Source organism: Aegilops tauschii, chromosome 4 (assembly GCF_002575655.3).
Source record: "Aegilops tauschii subsp. strangulata cultivar AL8/78 chromosome 4, Aet v6.0, whole genome shotgun sequence".
Classification (NCBI taxonomy): domain Eukaryota; kingdom Viridiplantae; phylum Streptophyta; class Magnoliopsida; order Poales; family Poaceae; genus Aegilops; species Aegilops tauschii.
The window spans coordinates 231,115,535-231,136,933 of record NC_053038.3 but is presented as its reverse complement, the minus strand read 5'-3'; the positions used below and the strand labels follow the sequence as shown (position 1 = coordinate 231,136,933).

At 48.1% G+C, this 21,399-nt stretch overlaps 1 protein-coding gene across 1 annotated transcript; it reads right to left on the bottom strand.

Moving 5' to 3' along the window:
- Positions 1-3,439: 3,439 nt before the first annotated feature.
- On the bottom strand, positions 3,440-3,898 carry LOC141021790 (uncharacterized). Its single transcript, XM_073497639.1, has one exon. The coding sequence runs from the start codon at positions 3,896-3,898 to the stop codon at positions 3,440-3,442; it is 459 nt and encodes a 152-aa protein (XP_073353740.1).
- Positions 3,899-21,399: the final 17,501 nt, after the last annotated feature.

Here is a 21,399-nt window from a genome sequence, read left to right as displayed (position 1 = left end):
AGCTGCCGCAACCGAGGTGCCCGCTTGGCGAACCCGGCTGGTCCGAGACGGCCATCAGTGCGACCTCGCCGTTGCCTATCCTGGCCGGCTCCGGGTTGAGGTGGGGGAGCTGAAGGAGGAGGCGGCAAAGTCCTAGCGGGTGCTCGTCGAAGCCGGCCGGCTGCGTGAGCAGCCGGCCGGCGACAAGAGCCGGCTATTGGCCGAAGTGGAGCGCCTGACGGCAGCGGAGGCCTAGTGAGCACTCATCAAAGCAGGCGAGCAGTGCGATTGGCTGGCCGACAACAAGGGCCATCTCCAGACCGAGTTGGAGCACCTAAAGGCGGCGGCGGCCCAGGCGACGGAGGCCCACCAGGCAGAGCTTCTCCGCTTCAAGGAGGAGCATGGGCAGGCGGTCGCTGCCAAGGTCACCGATCTGAAGGCGGCCGTCGACAAGGAAGCTAAGCTGGAGAAGGCACTTGAGGCATGCGACCATGCCGACAACCTCGAGCGGCACGGTATGTTGCTTGAAGCGCAACACCTAGATGAGGCCTTCGCCAGTAAGTGCTTCCTTTTGACTCTGCCGGGCTGTGAAGCCGGATTTCTCTTTTCGTTGCTGACTGTCTTGCTCTACTTCTGGACAGGGCACTTCCCAGAGACGCACAAGACGGTGGAGGAGGCCGTCCGCTTTCAGCGGTCGCCTCAGGGGGTCATGGGCAACGGGCTTGACCCGAATGTCTCCTGGACCTTCTCAAAGATCATGAACGCCGCCAAGGCTCGCCTGCAGGTCTTGGGCGAGAAGATGGCGCGGGTCTCTGCCGCCGGCGTGGGGATGATGATAGGTCTCTGGCCTGGCACCGTCGTGCCCAACAGCTTCACGTGGCTAGCACGGTGGCAGTAGGCCGGGCCGGCATGGCTTCGCGCATGGCACGTCTTCGCTGCTCGTGCCGGCGCTGAGATGGCATTGCGGTTCATCATGTCCTGGTACCCGGACTTGGAGTTGGACAGGCTGATGGCCCAACGAGCCGGCGTGGAGTGCCAGCTACAAGTGGAGGCGGCCCGACTTGCCGCCAGGGCCAGCTACATAGCTTCATTCTCGATGCATGACGAGTTCCAGATGGAACGTCCGGACGATGGCGGGGTCGTGCCTCCTGACAACTTTGGCCTGTTGCTGGACGACCCGCAGGGCAGCTCCGAGGAGTCAAGTCCTTACATGGACAAGGATGACACAGGCCCCTCGGTGGACCCGGAGGCCACCGAGGAGGAGCCGGCGGCCGCGCAACCCGACGCGGGAGCCGTCTGAAGCCGAAGCCGCCCTGTTTATCTTTTTAGCATTTTTGTTAAATAGCAGTTCCACCCACCCACTGGGGTGTCGGTGAATGTAATGAAATTTTGGCCTTAGGCCCATTTTATCGTAATGTAAATATTTTTGTGAATGTTTACACTTTTGCTCTTTGTTTTCTAAGTTGTTTTCTCACTTGCCTCCTCTTTGGGCTCCCCCCCCCCCCCCCCGCGAGTCAAACATCCGGGTTCCGGACTGCGACAAGGAGTTCGGCCCTTGGAAGGAGCGCGCAGTACTTGGGCCCTTCAAACGTTGACCGCGAGTGAAACACCCATTGGCCAGCTGGCAGCAGCCGACGAATGCGGCAACTCAGTGCGGTGAGGCCAGGTTGGCCAATCCGGCAATCCCAACATAGTGTTTCGCAGCGTGTTGGTGCTTTGGCCCATGATGTTTGCCGGCCAACAGCCGAAGCCGGATTGTGGCGTAGGGCAAAGTGGAGGGCCTCGGCAACCCGAACACATCAGGATGCGCTAAGGACGAGGGCGTGTGGTAGTCAAGCCGGCCAGCCCCCGAGCCCCCGGGTTGAGCCAGCCAACCCGACGGTGCAGGTTTATGAAAATTTACAAGAGTGTGTGGAACACGAAAACTTGGTAGGGAAAGGCAGCCCCCGAGCATCATTCGAGGGTCCCATAGTTTTTTATATGATTACAAAAGGCAGTGATACATACGTGCATACAACTAACTGTAAAATGGACTAGGAGCTCTGCGTTCCAGGGCCAGCTCGTCTCTGTGCCGGCGGTGTCTCTCTTGCGTTTGTTCAGCTTGCGGATGTAGATGAGGTAGTAGGCGGTGCAGTCACACAAGGCTTTGCTGACGATGAAGGGGCCCTCCCATGAGGAGGCCAACTTGTGCTGGCCGACTTGCTGCTGGACAAGCCGGAGGACGAGGTCTCCCTCGCGGAACGCGAGGGGCTTGATTGTCGGGTGGTAGGTGCGACATATGCCAACGGGTGGCTTATCATTGTGGGAGCCAGTAAGACGTCGCCGGTGCCTGGAAATGGGATGAGGCGAAGACATGCATGCCGGTGGATCTTACCCAAGTTCGGGGCTCTCCGTGGAGATAACACCCCTAGTCCTGCTCTGCGGGGTCTCCGCATGATCACTAGATCAATACAAGTAGCTACAATCGCTCCTTGAGCTGTCTGGCTAGAGGGAGAAGACGGGCAAGGCTACCTCTCCTTTTCTCTCTATGTGGTGTGTGAAACTCTATGAGATCCACCCTTTGTATGGGTGTCCCGGGGGGTTTATATAGGCCTACTCCCCAGGGGTACAATGGTAATCCGGCTGGGCGCGGGTCCCAGCCGTCAGCATCTATGCACGCCGGCTTCTCCGTCGGTTATTGGGGCCCGCCGACTAGTGGGTCCCGCTGGCTGCCGGCCTCTTGGCCGACAGGCCGGCCCCACCGCTTGGGTGCTTTGTCGGCGGCTGGTTACTGTTGCCTCGCTTCTGATGATGAGAGCTTTGTTGAGGTAAGCGTTGCTACAGTGTCGCCTATGGGCCTTACTGGCGCCTGTCGTGGGTGACATCGAGGCCAACACGGCTACAGTGCCGCGCCGGACGGGGGATGGCTGGCCCGTACGGCGACCTGTGGCCATACCTGTTCCGGGATTCGGGGGTAGTGGGCTGTACTGCGGCCACGCCCCATCCTATCACCGTTATGTGGGTACAATCTTAGTGGGTGCAGTCTTGGCCGGCTTCTGGGAGCCGACTTTCTTCATGGCCGGCTTCCGGGAGTCGGCATTCTTCATGACCGGCTTCTGGGAGTCGGTCCTCTTGGGGCCGGCTCCCTGGAGTCGGCTATCTCGTATCTTTCTTGGGGGAGGTTTCTGAGACTGAGTCACCTTCTTGGAGTCGGCCCTGGGGATAGCCGGCCGGGTGAAGGCGGCCCTATGCTTTGTATGCTTGAAGGCTTGAATGGCCTAGTAATTTCTCGAAGAGCCGGGGGGAGTCGGTTAGGCTACCCGTGGCCATTTACTCCGACATTGATCTTCTTGCTATGGTAGTGCCTCAAACCTTGCTGATAGATGGCGGGTCAGCTAAGGGCCAAAAGGCATGCTTCTTTGAGTAGCTCGATGTCGTCTTAGCGGGCTTCCTTGGCTTGGGATTCGGTGTACATTACGACTCACGGCGAGTCGAACTCATTGTTGGTTGGGATGATGGCTTCTGCTCCGTAGATGAGGAAGAACGGGGTGAACCCGATCGACCAGTTTGGCGTTGTGCGGAGACTCCAGAGGATGGCTGGCAGCTCGTCAAGCCAGTTGCCGGGTGAACAGACGAGGGGCTTGACGAGCCACGGCTTGATGCCGTACAGGATGAGGCCGTTGGCTTGCTCGACCTGGCCATTGGAGTGAGGATGGGCCACGAAGGCCAGGCCGAGCCGGATACCGGAGACGAATCTGTACCCCTCAAGCGCGCCCATGGAGAAGTTGGTGCCGTTGTCCATGATGATGTTGTGCGGGATGCCGTAGTGCACCGTGATGTCCTTAATGAACTGAATGGCTATTGGCCCGTCGAGCTTCTTGATCGGCCGTGCCTTGATCCACTTGGTAAACTTGTCGACCGCCACTAGCAAATGCGTCATGCCACCTCGAGCGGTCTTGAAGAATCCCACCATGTAGAATCCCCAGACCGCGAAGGGCCAGGTGATCGGGATGGTCTGTAGAGCTGAAGCCGGCTGGTGGCTGCGCTTGCTGAAGCGTTGGCATCCCTCAGGCAGGCGACGTGGCCCACAAAGCAGCTCCTCCTCCTCTCAAGTGCGACGTCGTCCCCGAGCCAAGGCATGAGCCCCCCCAGTGTGACCCGCCGGGCAGGGCGCCAGCGCGCGACGAAGAAAGCTGCCAGGCAATGCAGCGGCCTCAAGGAGAGGCGTGTGCGCTCCCAGCAACGCCATGTCAAGACCGTGTGCCACCCGAGGCGGCGGCACGCGGGCGCTAACACCATGCTCCCCCTCCGTGGCGGTCTCCTGTGAGCGTGGCAGGCTGCCGAGCGCTCACTCTGGAGCTACGCCGCGTCGTCTGGCCCGGCAAGTTCAAGCTCGGATCTGCCTCCGCGCTACGACAACACCCTAACCCTGCTGAGTTCCTCCAGCTCTACGAGCCTAGCACCGAGGCGGTGAACAGCGATGAGAAGGTGATGGCAAACATGTTTCCCATAGCTCTCAAGGATGGCGTGCGCTCGTGGCTCCCAAACCTCCCAGTGGGATCGATCTCTTCTTGAGATGAGCTGCGTGAGCACTTCATCACCAACTTCCAGGGCACTCGCGCTCGCTCCCCAGCTGCAGGCGACCTGCAGCGCATCAAGCAACAACCAGGGGAGACCTTGCACAAATACATCCAGTGCTTCACCAACGTTCGCCTCAAGATCCCTAAGGTGTCGGACTAGGCCTTCATTTCAACATTCACTGATGGCGTCCGAGATGTCAAGATGAAGAACTCGCCATACACGAGGACATGTGCTCGGCTCTGGAGATGTTCAACATGGGAACGAGGTGCGCGAGGGCAGAGGAAGGTCACCTCTCCCTCCTTGAGCTCCCAGAGGCCAACCCTGAAGACAAGAAGGCCAAGGCCAAGAACGTGAAGCGCAAGGGCCATGTTGTGCTCACGGCCGAGCCCGAGATGAAGCACGGCTGCGACCACCGCGAGTCCTCCAAGGACAGCCGCCCGTTCTACGTCTTCCACAACATCCACAGCCACAGCACCAACAACTGCCAAGAGCTCAGGGCCATCCGAGATGGGCGCCTTGGCTGCCGCCCTGAGCGCAATGACCGTGCTTACGGCCGCTAGGACAACCGCGACCCCCGCCAGGACTGGCGTGATCAGCCTCGTGAGGACCGCTGGAAGGGCTGGCCTCGCGACGGCCCCTGGAAGGACCAGCCCCGTGAAGACCATCCCCAGTGCAACGCCGGCCTTCCTCCGCTTCCGCCGCCACCAAGGAGGAATGATGAACACCGCCAAGATTACGGGGCCGGGGACTTCCAAGAGCCTCGTGCTATTGCATGTACCCTAGGTGGTGCTCAGGCCCCCGCCTCCCATAGCGTCTTCAAGTAGTTCGCTCATGAGGTGAACGTGGCCCTCCCCAAGCTCGAGGCGTCGCTTCCCCTCAGGTGGTCCAAGTACGCCATCACCTTCGACTCTACCGATGAGCTCAAGTGTGCGTCCACCGCTGGCGCGCTCCCAGTGCTCTGCTCACCGACCATCAGCAATGTCCTCATTACCAAGATACTCATCGACGGAGGTGCGGGACTGAATGTCCTCTCTACTAAGACATTCAAGAGGCTCCAGGTGCCCTTCTACCAGCTCCTCCCCACCAAACCCTTCTTGGGGGTGACGGACGGCTCCACCGTCCCCCTGGGGCAGAATCGCCTCCCTGCAACCTTCGGCAAGCGTGACAACTACCGCACGGAGCTCATCAACTTCGACGTCACCCACATTAGCCTCTCGTAAAATGCCATCCCCGGGTACCCGGCTGTAGGATTGAAAGTATGTCTAGAGGGGTGTGATTAGACTACTTGACCAAATAAAAATCTAGCCTTTTCCCAATTTTAAGTGTTGGCGGATTTTAGCAACCTAGAAAAAGTCAAGCAATCAACCTACACATGCAAGTCTAAGAGTATAGCAGCGGAATGTAAAACATTGCCTATGAAGGTAAAGGGAGGAGTTTGGAGGGAGCAAACGCAATGTTTACGCGGAGAGTTTTTTCCCGTGGTTCCGATAGGTGGTGCTATCGTACATCCACGTTGATGGAGACTCCAACCCACGAAGGGTAACGGTTGCGCGAGTCCAGGGCTCCACCCATGAAGGGTCCATGAAGAAGCAACCTTGTCTATCCCACCATGGCCATCACCCACGAAGGACTTGCCTCACTAGGGTAGATCTTCACGAAGTAGCCGATCTCCTTGCCCATACAAACTCCTTGGTTCAACTCTACAATCTTGACGGAGGCTCCCAAGTGACACCTAACCAATCTAGGAGACACCACTCTCCAAAAGGTAATAGATGGTGTGTTGATGATGAACCCCTTGCTCTTGTGCTTCAAATGATAGTCTCCCCAACACTCAACTCTCTCTCACAGATTTGGATTTGGTGGAAAGATGATTTGAGTGGAAAGCAACTTGGGGAAGGCTAGAGATCAATATTCTTGTGGTTGGAATGGAATATCTTGGTCTCAACACATGAGTAGGTGGTTCTCTCTCAGAAAATGTATGCTGGAAGTGTAGGCACGTTCTGATGGCTCTCTCCACGAATGAAGAGTGGGTGGAGGGGGTATATATAGACTCCACACAAAATCTAACCGTTACACACAATTTACCAAACTCGGTGGGACAGAATCAGAAAACTCGGTCAGACCGATTTAGTTCAAAATGTGAACGTTAGGCTTTTCGGTGGGACCGACATGTCAACTCGGTGGGACCGATTTTATTAGGGTTAGGACATAACGTAATCTCGGTGAGACTGATCACATAAACTCGGTAGGAAAGATTTCTGTAATAGGCAACCAGAGAGTTGGTCAGGCAAACTCGTTGGGACCGAATCGCTCATTTCAGTGAGACCGGAGTGTTATGAAAGGGAAACAGAGAGTTTGCATTGCGAACTCGGTGGGACCGATCGCTCATCTCGGGTGGACCGAAGCATTACGAAGGGAAACCGAGAGTTTGCAATCCCATCTCGGTGAGACCGAGACCCCAATTGGTGAGACCGAAGTGACTAGGGTTTCTAGCAGTGGCTATGTCAAATGAACTCGGTGGCGCCAAATAGATCAAATCGGTAGGGCCGAGTTTGACTTTTGGTTTGGGACTTATGTGGATTTGAGAAAGTGGTTGAGGGCTTTCAGAGCATATCACTAAGCATTTTGAGCAAGCAAGCCATTTAGCAACACCTCATCCCCTTTTAATAGTATTGGCTTTTCCTATGGACTCAATGTGATCTTGGATCACTAAAATGAAAATGTAGAGCCTTGAGCTCGAGCCAATATGTGTCCTTAGCATTTTTAGGGGTCCACATTCCGAATCCATGCCATGCCAATCATTGAACCTTCTGAAATGATCATCTTGAAATATCATTAGTTCAGTGAGCTATATGTTGTTAGTAATTACTAAAACCACCCAGGGATAGTTGCACTTTCACCGGCCCTCGCCAAGTTCATGGCGGTGACTCACCACGGCTACAATGTCCTCAAGATGCCAGGAAGTTGTGGCATCATCATGATCGCCTGTGATGAGAAGGATGCGGTGTGCTCCCTCGAGCGTGCCTACCAGGCCGCGACTGTCGAGAACTCAGATGACGAGGGCGCCATCTACCCTCTTGAAGTCATCCCCAAGAAGAAGAAGCAGCTACTCCTTAGAGGACCTCAGGAAGGTGGGGTGTCTGATGATTGTGCCTCAGGACCTGCACCCACTGTTGGGGCGCCCTTCCCTCTTGCATAGGAAGGCGCACCCGGTGCCCCTCTCAGGTTAGGATCGGGGGTTCTCCTCTGGAGGGCCTCTGACCTGGCCAGCATCAAGAGGGAGGCGTTCGGGTACATTGTGGAGACGTGCTTCAACGCGCGCTTCCGCGAGCAGGCCGCGAGGCGCCAGGCACTCAGGAGTTCATCACCAAGGCGATTGGAGAGCTTCAGGAGGCGCGAGCCATGCGCGGTGAGCGCCGTCCCACATCACCCGGTGCAGCTACCGCCCCTGATATGGGTGGCGAGCTGCGCGGCTGCATCAACATGCCGGGGCTCAACATGGCTGCTTCTCAAGAGCTCTTCTAGCTGTCCCGTGTCGGCCAGTGTGGAGGCCGCCCTCACAGCTACGTTCGCATGCCCTTCGGCGTGCCGAACGTAGCCGCCGCGCACCAGTGCATCATGCAGGGAATCCTAGCGGCTCATGAGGCCAGGTGCCAGGCAACCCTGACGAAAGAGGCGCTAAACCCTCGCGAGCCTCCTGAACCTCCGGAGCCCCCCGAGGCTCAGGAGCCGGACAGTTTGTGAAGAACGACCTCTTCGGCGCACATCTTCAGCTGCCCCAACACTTCTTCAGCGACGGTGCCAGGTGACTTTTCAGTTTGTTCAATTGAGGGCGCCCCTCGGGCTGCATTATCCTCAAGCTGCCAGGGCCTGTCCCGCAGCTGCACCATTTTGAATCATGTACTCTCGACCAGTATGCATGCCTGTGTTATCATGGTTATTTGACATTGATACGTCCATTTTGCATCATGCTTTTATATCGATATTTATTGCATTATGGGCTATTACTACACATTATGTCACAATACTTATGCCTTTTTCTCTCTTATTTTATAAGGTGTACATGCAGAAGGAGAATGCCGGGAGCTGGAATTCTGGGCTGGAAAAGGAGCAAATATTAGAGACCTATTCTGCACAACTCCAAAAGTCTTGAAACTTCACGAAAGTCAGTTTTCAAATATATTAAAAATATTGGGTGAAGAAAGCACCAGAGGGGGGCTACCCACTGTCCACGAGGGTGGAGGGCGCGCCCTACCCCCTGGGTGCACCCTACCCCCTGCCTCGTGGGCCACCTGGCAGCCCCCCGATTCCCATCTTCGGTTATAAGGTGTCCTTTGCCCTGGAAAAAATCATAAGGAAGCTTTCGGGATGAAGTGCCGCCATCTCAAGGCGGAACCTGGGCATAATCAATCTAGGGCTCCGATGGAGCTGTTCTGCCAGGGAAACATCCCTCCGGGAGGGGGAAATCGTCACCATCGTCATCACCATCGATCCTCTCATTGGGAGGGGGTCAATCTTCATCAACATCTTCACTAGGACCATCTGCTCTCAAACACTAGTTCATCTCTTGTATCCGATCTTTGTCTCAAAACCTCAGATTGGTACCTGTGGGTTGGTAGTAGTGTTGATTACTCCTTGTAGTTGATGCTAGTTGGTTTATTCGGTGGAAGATCATATGTTCAGATCCTTTATGCATATTAATACCCCTCTGATTATGAACATGAATATGATTTGTGAGTAGTTATGTTTGTTCCTAAGGACATGGGAGAAGTCTTGTTATAAGTAGTCATGTGAATTTGGTATTCGTACGATATTTTTATGAGATGTATGTTGTCTTTCCTCTAGTGGTGTTATGTGAACATCGACTACATGACACTTCACCATTGTTTGGGCCTAGGTGAAGGCATTGGGAAGTAATAAGTAGATGATGGGTTGCTAGAGTGACAGAAGCTTAAACCCTAGTCTATGCGTTGCTTCGTGAGGGGCTGATTTGGATCCACATGTTTCATGCTATGGTTAGGTTTACCTTAATTCTTCTTTTGTAGTTGCGGATGCTTGCGAGAGGGGTTAATCATAAGTGGGATGCTTTTCCAAGGTAGGGCAGTACCCAAGCACCGGTCCTCCCACATATCAAATTATCAAAGTAACGAACGGAAATCATATGAGCATGATGAAAACTAGCTTGACGATAATTCCCATGTGTCCTCGAGAGCGCTTTCCTTTATATAAGAGTTTGTCCAGGCTTGTCCTTTGCTACAAAGAGGATTGGGCCACCTTGATGCACCTTCTTTACTTTTGTTACTTGTTACCCGTTACGAATTACCTTATCCTAAAACTATCTGTTACCGATAATTTCAGTGCTTGCAGAGAATAGCTTACTGAAAACCGCTTGTCATTTCCTTCTGGTCCTCATTGGGTCATCAGACATTACCCCTGCTGTCTGAGTACCTATGGAGTCGCCCCTTGCGGCCTCTTTGCGTTGCTAGCCTGCCTCTTGCTCGTCCCGCAATGGGGGCTGCTGGCACGGCGTATATATTCTTCTTTCCAGAATGACTCCGAAAAGGAATAGGTATGTGGTACGGTAAGTAAACTGACTCCAAAACAGTTCTAATGGCCATTTTCCCCGTTTTGGAATATTTAAGAAAATAGGAAAATAAGAAGTAGTCCGAAAGGGACACGAGGCATCCACGAGGGTGGAGGGCGTGCCCTACACCCCTGGGTGCGCCCCCTACCTCGTGGGCACCTCGTGTGCCCTCCGGTCTCCGTTTTCTTGCATGATAGTTTTTTTTGGTCGGCAAAAATTCATTATATAATCTCCCGAAGGTTTTGACCACCGTACCACGACACAATCCTCTGCTTTTGTTTCGAGCTGTTTCTCTGACAGATCTAGATCACCATGGCGTCTTCAAGCGCCCCCAAGGACAAGTTTTTTGAGAAGGTCATCAACCCCTACCTCGCGGAGGTGCTGCAACACCCTCAAACCATTGAGATGCGTGAGGGGGTGCAGCACATCCGCGATGTTGAGGGACCAAGGAGGACCGGAAGCATGGAGACAAGACTCGAAGCAGTCGAGCAACAAGTTTTCAAGTGCCAGGGGATGGTGGAACGTGGACTCAATGCCAACCACATGATGATCGCGGAGTTCACCAACAACCACAAGCTGGATGCCAAGAACATTGGGGAGACCATCTTCAAGCTTCACGAGAAAATCAAGCACCTCCAAGCCCAGATCTATGACCTGCAAAACCAATACTGTGAGTATGAATATAGATTCAAGAGGATGAGTTTGGCTGCAGATTTTAGGATCCCGGAGACTCGATCATCCTTCTATGTTGGTGAGCCTATGCATTGGAAGATGGACGACAAGCCTACATCATCAACAACTCCATCATCACCACCTCCGAAGAAAGAGACATAAATACATGGGTATGGGCACTCCCCTTGGCATCTGCCAAGCTTGGGGGAGGTGCCCCCATATCGTATCACCATCACACTTCTATCTTTATAGTTTTTCTTAGTTCAATCCTTTTGGTAATATCTTGATCTAGTAGAATAAAGTTTTAGTATGATCTAGTTTTGAGTTTTGCTTTATGATCCTTCTATGTAATCGAGTCCGTGAGCTATATATAATAAAGACTAGTTTTGAGTCGAGGGCTTTGCTATCTTGCTATGACCTTGAGGGAATAAAAGAAAGAATAAAAAGAAATAAAAAGATCATGTTGATCTTAGGGAGAGTAATGATTTCACATATAAAGAGTATGATGAATAAAAGTTGTTGAGAGTTGACAAACATAGTTATGGTCATCGTTGCAATAAATAGGAAGTAATAAAGAAAGAGAGGTTTTCACATATAAATATACTATCTTGGACATCTTTTATGATTGTGAGCACTCATTAAAATATGACATGCTAAAAAGTTGATGTTGGATAAGGAAGACAACGTAATGGGTTATGTTTTCATATCCGAAATAAATTATATTATCATGGATCATCCAACATGTTGAGCTTGCCTTTCCCCTCATGCTAGCCAAATTCGTTGCACCAAGTAGAGATACTACTAGTGCTTCCAAATATCCTTAAACCCAGTTTTGCCATGAGAGTTCACCATATCTACCTATGGATTGAGTAAGATCCTTCAAGTAAGTTGTCATTGCTGCAAGCAATAAAAATTGCTCTCTAAATATGTATGATCTATTAGTGTGGAGAAAATAAGCTTTATACGAGCTTGTGATATGGAAGAAATAAAAGTGACGGACTGCATAATAAAGGTCCCTATCACAAGTGGCAATATAAAGTGACGTTCTTTTGCATTAAGATTTTGTGCATCCAACCATAAAAGCACATGACAACCTCTGCTTCCCTCTGCGAAGGGCCTATCTTTTATTTTTTTTCTTATACCTTATACAAGAGTCATGGTGATTTTCACCTTTCCTGTTTACACTTTATCCTTTGGCAAGCACTATGTGTTGGAAAGATCCTGATATATATATCCAATTGGATGTGGTTTTTATAAAGCATTATTGTTGACATTACCCTTGTGGTAAAAGGTTGGGAGGCAAAACTTTAAGCCCCTATCTTTCTCTATGTCCGATTAAAACTTCATACCCATAAGTATTGCGTGAGTGTTAGAAATTGTGAAAGACTAAATGATAGTTGAGTATGTTGACTTGCTGAAAAGTTCTTATATTGACTCTTTCCGATGTTATGATAAATTGCAATTGCTTCAATGACTGAGATTATAGTTTGTTAGTTTTCAATGAAGTTTTTGATTCATACTTTACACTGTGAATAGATTGTTACTTTAGCATACGAAATCATATGACAATATATATATGTTGCTGTTTTAAAAATGATCATGATGCCTTCATGTCCGTATTTTATTTTATCGACACCTCTATCTCTAAACATGTGGACATATTTTTTGATATCGGCTTCCGCTTGAGGACAAGCGAGGTCTAAGCTTGGGGGAGTTGATACGTCCATTTTGCATCATGCTTTTATATCGATATTTATTGCATTATGGGCTGTTACTACACATTATGTGACAATACTTATGCCTTTTATCTCTTATTTTACAAGGTTTACATGCAGAGGGGGAATGCCGGGAGCTGGAATTCTGGGCTGGAAAAGGAGCAAATATTAGAGACCTATTCTGCACAACTACAAAAGTCCTGAAACTTCACGAAAGTCACTTTTGGAATATATTAAAAATATTGGGCGAAGAAAGCACCACAGGGGGGCCACCCACTGTCCACGAGGGTGGAGGGCGCGCCTTACCCCCCCTGGATGAAGGCATTGGGAAGTAATAAGTAGATTATGGGTTGCTAGAGTGACAGAAGCTTAAACCCTAGTTTATGCGTTGCTTCGCGAGGGGCTGATTTGGATCCACATGTTTCATGCTATGGTTAGGTTTACCTTAATTCTTCTTTCGTAGTTGCGGATGCTTGCGAGAGGGGTTAATCATAAGTGGGATGCTTGTCCAAGGAAGGGTAGTACCCAAGCACCGGTCCACCCACATATCAAATTATCAAAGTAACGAACGTGAATCATATGAGCATGATGAAAACTAGCTTGACGATAATTCCCATGTGTCCTCGGGAGCACTTTCCTTTATATAAGAGTTTATCTAGGCTTGTCCTTTGCTACAAAAAGGATTGGGCCACCTTGCTGCACCTTGTTTACTTTTGTTACTTGTTACCCGTTACGAATTACGTTATCATAAAACTATCTGTTACCGATAATTTCAATGCTTGCAGAGAATACCTTACTAAAAACCGCTTGTGATTTCCTTCTTCTCCTCGTTGGGTCATCAGACATGACCCCTGCTGTCTCAGTACCTATGGAGTCGCCCCTTGCGGCCTCTTTGCGTTGCTAGCGTGCCTCTTGCTCGTCCTACAATGGGGGCTGCTGGCACGGCGTCTGTGCTCGGGTCCGTCCCTGCAGCGTCGCTAAACCCAAGTGGCTGAGCTCTGTCTCGCGGGCCAGCCCCCATGTACGTCACCTCCCATGGACCTTGTGCAACATCCCAAAATTCTAAATTTTGGAATGTTATAATAAATAAATAGATTTGATTGATTGTTTGATTGTGGTGTGGTTGCTTGTGTGAGATTGAGTGAAATTTGAAACGTTTTGGAAGTTAAATGAGAGGGAATAAAATGACTTTCCCAAAGTTTCACTTTGCATTTATGATCTCCATGAATTCAAACTCATTTCATCACAAAACCCTAGAGAGAAGATGACATGACTTCTTCCATTTAAATAAATGAAAAGGGTTCTCAAAGATTTGAATTCCATTTGCACGTATTTCAAATTCAGAAACTTTATGCAACTCAATGATTTTCATGAGAGAAGATAAAATGACTTCTTCAAACATATGAAATATGAGTTGGAAGTTTAAAAGAAATCAAATTTAAAGTCCCTTTGAAATTATTTTTGAATTTGGAGTTATTTGGTTTTTATTCAAATTATTTTTCTCCAAAAATATAATATATGGAAATTAGGGTAAAATGATTCCCTACATCAGAAAATTGGAGAGAAATAAAATTGAAATCCTTTTGGCATTTTATAAAAAAATGATTTTTATTGGATTTTATTAGAGCTGTAGCACTGTTTGATTTATTTGAATTTCTGTGGTATTTATTTGATGCTAGAAAAATGTTCACGTTATAGAAAATAATTTTCAGAAAATTTTGATATATTATATGCCTATATAATAGTTTATTTTCTTTTGTTTTATTATTTTATTTTCTTGACTGTGTTTTAAAAAAACTTTCCCTGCCGCCGACTGGGCCAGCCCAAGGCCAGACCGCAGCCGTGGCCCAGCCGACCGCGCCCGTCTCCGCCTCTCGCACGGCGTCCGCCGCTGCCGTGCCCCGTGTCCGACCGGGACACACTCCGACGCCGCCTCGCCTTGGCCCCTCCTCCACGCCACCCGACGCCGCCCCACCCACCTATAAATCCGCCGCCCTAGGATCCCGTCTCTCCCTTTGCTCGCGCCCCCGCCCTCCCGCATCGCGCCGCCGCCGCAGATCCCGCCGCCGCCGCTTCAAAGCCGAGCCGCCTAGACGCGCCTCCCAGCCGCCTCCGCAGCCCCGCGTAGCCACCGCCTGCGCCGCTAGCTGCTGCTGCCGTCGCTGCCCGACACCGCCGTCGCCGCAGTCGCCGGAGCTCGCCTCCGCCGCCGTAACCGCCGCCGCCGACGACCCACCGGCCGATCCGCCTGAACCGGCCGAACCGGTATAAATCGCCGACCCCGATCCGATTTTTTTAGGGTTTTTGGTTTTCGTTTTAAAACCCGGTTTATATCTTTTGGTTAGCTTAATTAGCGGACGTTCGTCCATTAGTATACGTAGCGAACGGTTTTCGTTCGTTAGCATTCTGTAACGAACGTTCGTTCTCTAGGTTTTTCTTTTTCTTTTTAATTTCTGCCAGGGACCTATCCGTAGTTTTATATTTTTACAGTTTAGCCCCTGTTCTTCAAACCTCGTTTGTCCAAATCTAACGAAACCAACACCCACTTCTTCATTACGATCTCCTCTATCCAGTAAAACAACTTAAACATGTTTTTGAAAATTTCAAATTTGTTTTTCAAACAGATTTGTATTCAAACTTCTTTTGATCATAACTTGAGTTTTATAACTCCGATTTAGTTGATTCTTTTTGCAAATCGAAGCTCTTGACCTAAACTTTCTGATAAGGCCAAATTCACATAGTTTTGGTACTGTTAGAAATTGTTTTATGTTGCAAGAGTTATTTGCTTGGTTGTGATGTTTTCCGAATTGTCTTCTTCGTTCTTTCCGATCTTTTGAGTGATTGCTTATGTGTGGTTACTATTACTTGCTTACGATAGATTGACCGGAGTGTGACGAGTAGAACTATTAGGAGTTATGAGTGTGAATTATCTTCATCAATAGTACAGACAAGTTCACACTTTGATCATATCCCTTTCATACCCAGTTTGTATGCATTAGTTTCAACCCTCAAACATTGCATGGCTAGGATTTGATAACATGTGGGTTTTGGGAAGTAGTCGATGAGGTAGAACCTATTACCCGTTTTATTATCAAACCCTTGGGAGTTACTTCTATGTTATGCTTATACTGCTATGCTATGTTCGTAGACGTGGATTGGTTGAGTGTATCCATGACAGATGTGAGAGTTTTTAATAATGGTTAACTTAAGGTGGCTACTTTAATACACATCTGGGTGGATTGGTTGGGGCACCCTGGAGCACCCAGTGGTTTGCCCGGGCACCTGGAGAACCCAGTGCTTGCCTGTAACATCCCAAAATTCTAAATTTTGGAATGTTATATTAAATAGCTAGATTTGATTGATTGTTTCATTGTGGTGTGGTTGCTTGTGTGAATTAAGTGAATTTCAAAACTTTTTGAAAGTTAAATGAGAGGGAATAAAAGGACTTTCCCAAACTTTCATTTTTGCTTTTATGATCTATGTGAATTCAAATTCTTTTCAAATACAAAACCCTAGAGAGAAGATGACATGACTTCTTCCACTTAAATAAGTGAATAGGGGTTTTTTGAAAATATTTGAATTCATTTGGAAATATTTTCCAACTTAGAAACTTTATGCAACTCAACGATTTTCACGAGAGAAGATAAAAGGACTTCTTCAAATTATATGAAATATGAGTTGGAAGTTTAAAAGGATCAAATTTAAAATCCATTGGAAATTATTTTCAATTTGGAGTTATTTGATTTCTATTCAAAAAAAATTTCTCCAAAAATAAAATATATGGAAATTAGGGTAACATGATTCCCTACAACAGAAAATTGGAGAGAAATAAATTTGGAATCATTTTTGTATTTTTAAAATGATTTTTATTGGATTTTAGTAGGGTAGTAGCACTCTTTGAATTATTTGATTTTTTCTCGATTTTAATTGACTTGACAAAAATGTCCACGTTGAAGAAAATCTTTTTCTGAAAATTTTGATATATTATATGCCTATATAATATTTTAATTTATTTTGTTTTTCTTTTATTTTGGTCCGACCGGACCGGGCCGGCCCTGCTCGCCAAGCCACGGCCCGGCCGGCCCATGCCCCAGCGCCGCTCGTCCCCGAGCTCCCGCCGCAGTCCCGCTCGGGCACGACGCCCCGCCGACCTCGACGGCCGTGCCGCCTCCGGCCTCCTCCTGCCCCCTCCCCCACGCCTCCCCTCGCCCCTCCTCTTAAAAGGCGACACCCCGGCTCCCCTCTCCTCTTCCCCCCGCATCTCGCCGTCCAAGCCGCAGCCGCCGCCGCTTGCTCTGCCGCCGCCATTGCCAGATCCGCCGCCGCCCAGCCGCAGCAGTATGCCGCCGCGCCGCCGCCACTGCTGCCGCCGCCCGCGCCGCTGCCCCGCACCACCGCCCGCGCTGCCTCTCGCCGGAGCCGCCGTCCGCAGCCGCGCCCGACGTCGCCGCTGTCCGCCTCGCCGCCGGAGTAGCCGCCGCCCCGGTCTTTTCTCTTGAACCGGAGATAAACCAAACCCGATCCGAACGGTTTATTTTAAGGTTCGGTTTTTGTTTAGAAACCCGTTTTTTTATTTTAGTTATTTAACGAACTTTTTTTTGTTTAGTTAGTTTTAGTGAACATTTTCGTTCTGTAGATCTGTGTAGCGAACGTTCGTTATTTAGTCTTTTTCTTTTTCTTTTAATTTCCGCCAGGGACCCGTTTGTGAATAAGTTATTTGCAGAATAGCCCCTGTTCTTCAAACAGTCACAACTCTTTGCTCGTTTATCCGAATCCAACGAAACCAACGCCCACTTCTTCGTTATGATCCCCTCTATCCAGTAAAACAACTTAAACATGTTTTTGAAAGTTTTAAAATTTGAATTCAAACAGATTTGTATTCAAGCTTCGTTTGATCGTAACTTGAGTTTCGTAGCTCCGTTTGAGTTGATTATTTTTGCTAATCGAAGCTCTTGACCTAAACTTTCTGATAAGGCCAAATTCACATAATTTTGGTACTGTTAGAAATTGTTTTATGTTGCAAGAGTTATTTGCTTGGTTTTGATGTTTTCCGAATTGTTTTCCTCGTTCTTTCTGATCTTTTGAGTGATTGCTTATGTGTGGTTACCATTGCTTGCTTACGATAGATTGACCGGAGTGTGACGAGTAGATCTATCCAGAGTATTGAGTGCGAATCATCTTCATCAACATTGCAGGCAAGTTCACACTTTGATCATACCTCTTTACTACCCAGTTTTATTGCATTAGATCAACCCTCAAACATTGCATGGTTAGGATCTAATTAAATTGTGGGTATTGGGAAGTAGTTGAGGTAGTACCTATTGCCTGTTTATTATCAAACCCTTGGGAGTTACTTCTACGTTTGCTCATATTGCTATGCTATGCTTGTAGACGTGGATTGGGTTTGAGAGATATTCACGACAGATGTGAGATTGTTAATTAATGGTTCACTTAAGGTGGCAACTAAAACTCACATCTGGGTGGATTGAGGTACCTGGGTATTCCAGGATTGCCTGTTTTTATTTTGGACCGCCACTCAGGTTCAAAGGGATCATGAGATTATTCATGCTAGAAACTTCCGTGTGTAGCCACAAGCTATTATGGGCTCTAGCATAGTTGATTAAGTTGTGTGAACTCTTACAGTGGTAGACTAGCAGATGTAGGGGATGTAGGTGTACCGGTCTATCCATCGTAAGGTGCTAACGCTTCTGGAAGACCGTGTCTCGGTCATCCGTTACTCAAACACCATGTAGTGCGAGTAACCCAACGGAGGAGATCGAGTCTTGTGGGGAAAAATGCACAAACCTCTCCAGAGTGTACAAGCTAATCATGATTAGCCGTGTCCTCGGTTATGGACAACTTGAGTATCTAGTACTTGGATTATCATGTGAATCTCATCATGTTATTTAATTAATCTTGTTGGGTTAATGATGATACTTAATTGGGATTGAGATGCTGTCAACCATCTCAATGTTTAACAACTACCAGGTTAGTTAAATAAAATTTATTCCTTTGCAGTAGGGAAAAATTGGCTTTTCGCAAAAAGATTATAACCATAGAGCTTTTCCACCAGCCATATATGCATGTAGTGATAGCCTTTGTTCATCATTTCTCTATGGTGTGTATTTGCCAGCATATTCCATGTGCTGACCCGTTTTCGGGCTGCAACGTTTCATGTTGCAGGATTCTTACGACGATTAAGTGATACGTTAGGGTTACGATTTCTACACTCAACTTTGCCGTTGGTGTTGATGGGAATCCACAACCTTGTTACTTCCGCTATTTGGATTGAGGTAATAGTATTTACGTTACTTTATACATGTGATTTACCTCTGTTATAAATCCTCGAGTACTGTGTGTGTCAGCATACCGATCCAGGGATGACACTTAAGCACAGAGACTTGATCCATTCGGGTCGGGTCGCTATATTGCCCAAGGGGATCCCGGAGGACCCGTGTGATCACCCTATGGAATGCCATCCAGGCTCAAAGGGATCATAAGATTATTCATGATAGAAACTTCCGTGTGCAGCCACAAGCCATTATGGGCTCTGGCATAGTTGAGTAAGTTGCGTGAGCTCTTGAAGAGGTGGACTAGCAGATGTAGAGGGAATGTATGTGTACCGGTTTGCCCGGAGTAAATAATGCTTCTGAAAAACTGTGTCTCGGTCATCTATTTCTCAAACACCATGTAGTGCGAGAAATCTAACGGAGGAGATCGAGTCTTGTGGGGAGAAGTGCGCAAACCTCTGAAGTGTGTACAAACTAATCATGATTAGCCGTGTCCTCGGTTATGGACATCTTGAGCATTGGGTTCTTGGATTATCATATTGATCTCATCATTTTACATAATTAATTTTTTGGGTTGATGACTATTAATTTGGGATTGAGTTGGAGGAACCTTCTCAATAATTGTTTTCAACCAACTTGGTAGTTAAATAAAATATACTCCTTTGTTGTAGGAAAAATTGGCTTTATGCAAAAGTAAACTTAGAGCTTTCCACCAGCCAAATATGCATGTAGTGATAGTTATTATTCATCATTATCCTATGGTGTGAATTTGCCAGTACATTCAATGTACTAAACTACATGGCTGCAACGTCTTATGTTGCCGGAATTTTACGACGGGTAAGTGATACGTTAGGGTTACAATTTCTACACTCAACTTTGAAGTTGGTCATTGATGGGAATCCACAACCTTGTTGTTACTTCCGCTATTTGGATTGAGGTAATAGTATTTACGTTACTTTATACATGTGATTTATCTCTGTTATAAATCCTCGAGTACTGTGTGTGTGTCAGCATACCGATCCAGGGATGACACTTAAGCACAGAGACTTGACCGTCTGAGGTCGGGTCGCTACAAGATGGTATCAGAGCATATGTTGACTGTAGGACGTGACCCCTAGAAACTGGCAAGCCCATAGGAATGATTTTTCTCTACAACTTTCTCTTCAAAAAGATCTCTTACCTCTCTTCTCTTCTGAGCTTATTCAAATATTCCCTTTTAGTTAGACTATACCCCTTTCCCCTTTTAACTACGAAGATTCGACTGATGAGACCACTACAAGGAGAACAAAATATCGGACAACTAAGACCACTACGGAATGAAGAGGATTTTTATGTGCATTAGAGTAATTAAAACTACAATGGTTGAAGACTCCGAAGACTAGGAGAATTTGAAGTGTCTGCAGAATTTCCAGATTGGTGTGACCTAGGAAGGATACCCTTATGGAACTTGTCTGACTATTGAAGTTATCAATACCCGAGATCAAGGTGTATCGGAGGAAGACCGAAACATGGAGCATTAGAACTCAAAGTTGTTGTAAAGAAACCCCAATGCAAGAGATATCAAATATGGAATGATAGCTCATGGCAATGGCAAAGGCATAAACACGACTATCCACGAAGTTATCGCCCACTGATGCTATGGTCACCGTGCTGAGTTAGACATGCATTTCTTCGGAATTATTGGTAGAAGGCTGATGGGGCATCTGCCAGCAAAGGATGCAGTTTTAACCTTAGCTGGTGTATCGCCAGGATCTGGAGTATTACATCAAGAAGTTTAGGGTGGACCTTTAGGAAGTCATATTTGACAAGGAGGCATTTCGTGAAGAACTCAGGACCTAGAAGCTGAAAGTAGCCAAGCTAGAGGAGCAAAACCTAGAGAATACCAGAGATTTGTCAGGAACTGAAGGACAGTAGTACCATGGCTTATGCCAAGGATGTTGAAACCCCGAAGTTTGGAATGCAACTCCAGAATATTAAAGGATGTCACAAGAGACTTCGCGTCAAAAGAGATGATCTGGCAGAAGAACTTGAGAAGGACAAGCACGATCAGAAGAAGCCATCGGAGTCATGAACAAGACTTGAAGAGTTTGGTGACTTTGAAGATTTATTGACCTTTAGAAGACCAAACCCCTGTTATATACTTACATTAGATGCGATGTTTGTGAGCTGTCATTTGTTTGATGTTTTCCCGGCAGCCACAAAATAAAACCTGCCTTTTTAAAGCTATTGTTTGTATTGTGTGTATCCCTCTCTATCTATCTTATCCCACTCCAAACCCATGGAACCAATAGAGGATGAATGGAGATGAACTCATATTTCCAAGACCGATAAGTCAATTGGACACAGACCGCTGGATTCAGAACATGGAGGATCACACGGAGAATAACACTATAGTCGGAAAGGATATGATCCAGCATGCTCTTCAGTGCTTTGAAAGAGGTGATGCTACTTGGTGGAGGATGTACCAAACCATCAATGGATGGCAAGGAGTAACCACTTGGGAAGAAATTAAGTTGACTTTGCTAAAGTCTCGTCTTGTATCCCAAAAATTGAAGCCTTATGGAAAGGATATGAAGAAACCTTGTGCATGCAAGTTCTG

Coding starts and splice junctions, on each gene's coding strand:
- LOC141021790 (XM_073497639.1), bottom strand. CDS start 3,898: ATGACGCATTTGCTAGTGGCGGTCGACAAGTTTACCAAGTGGATCAAG.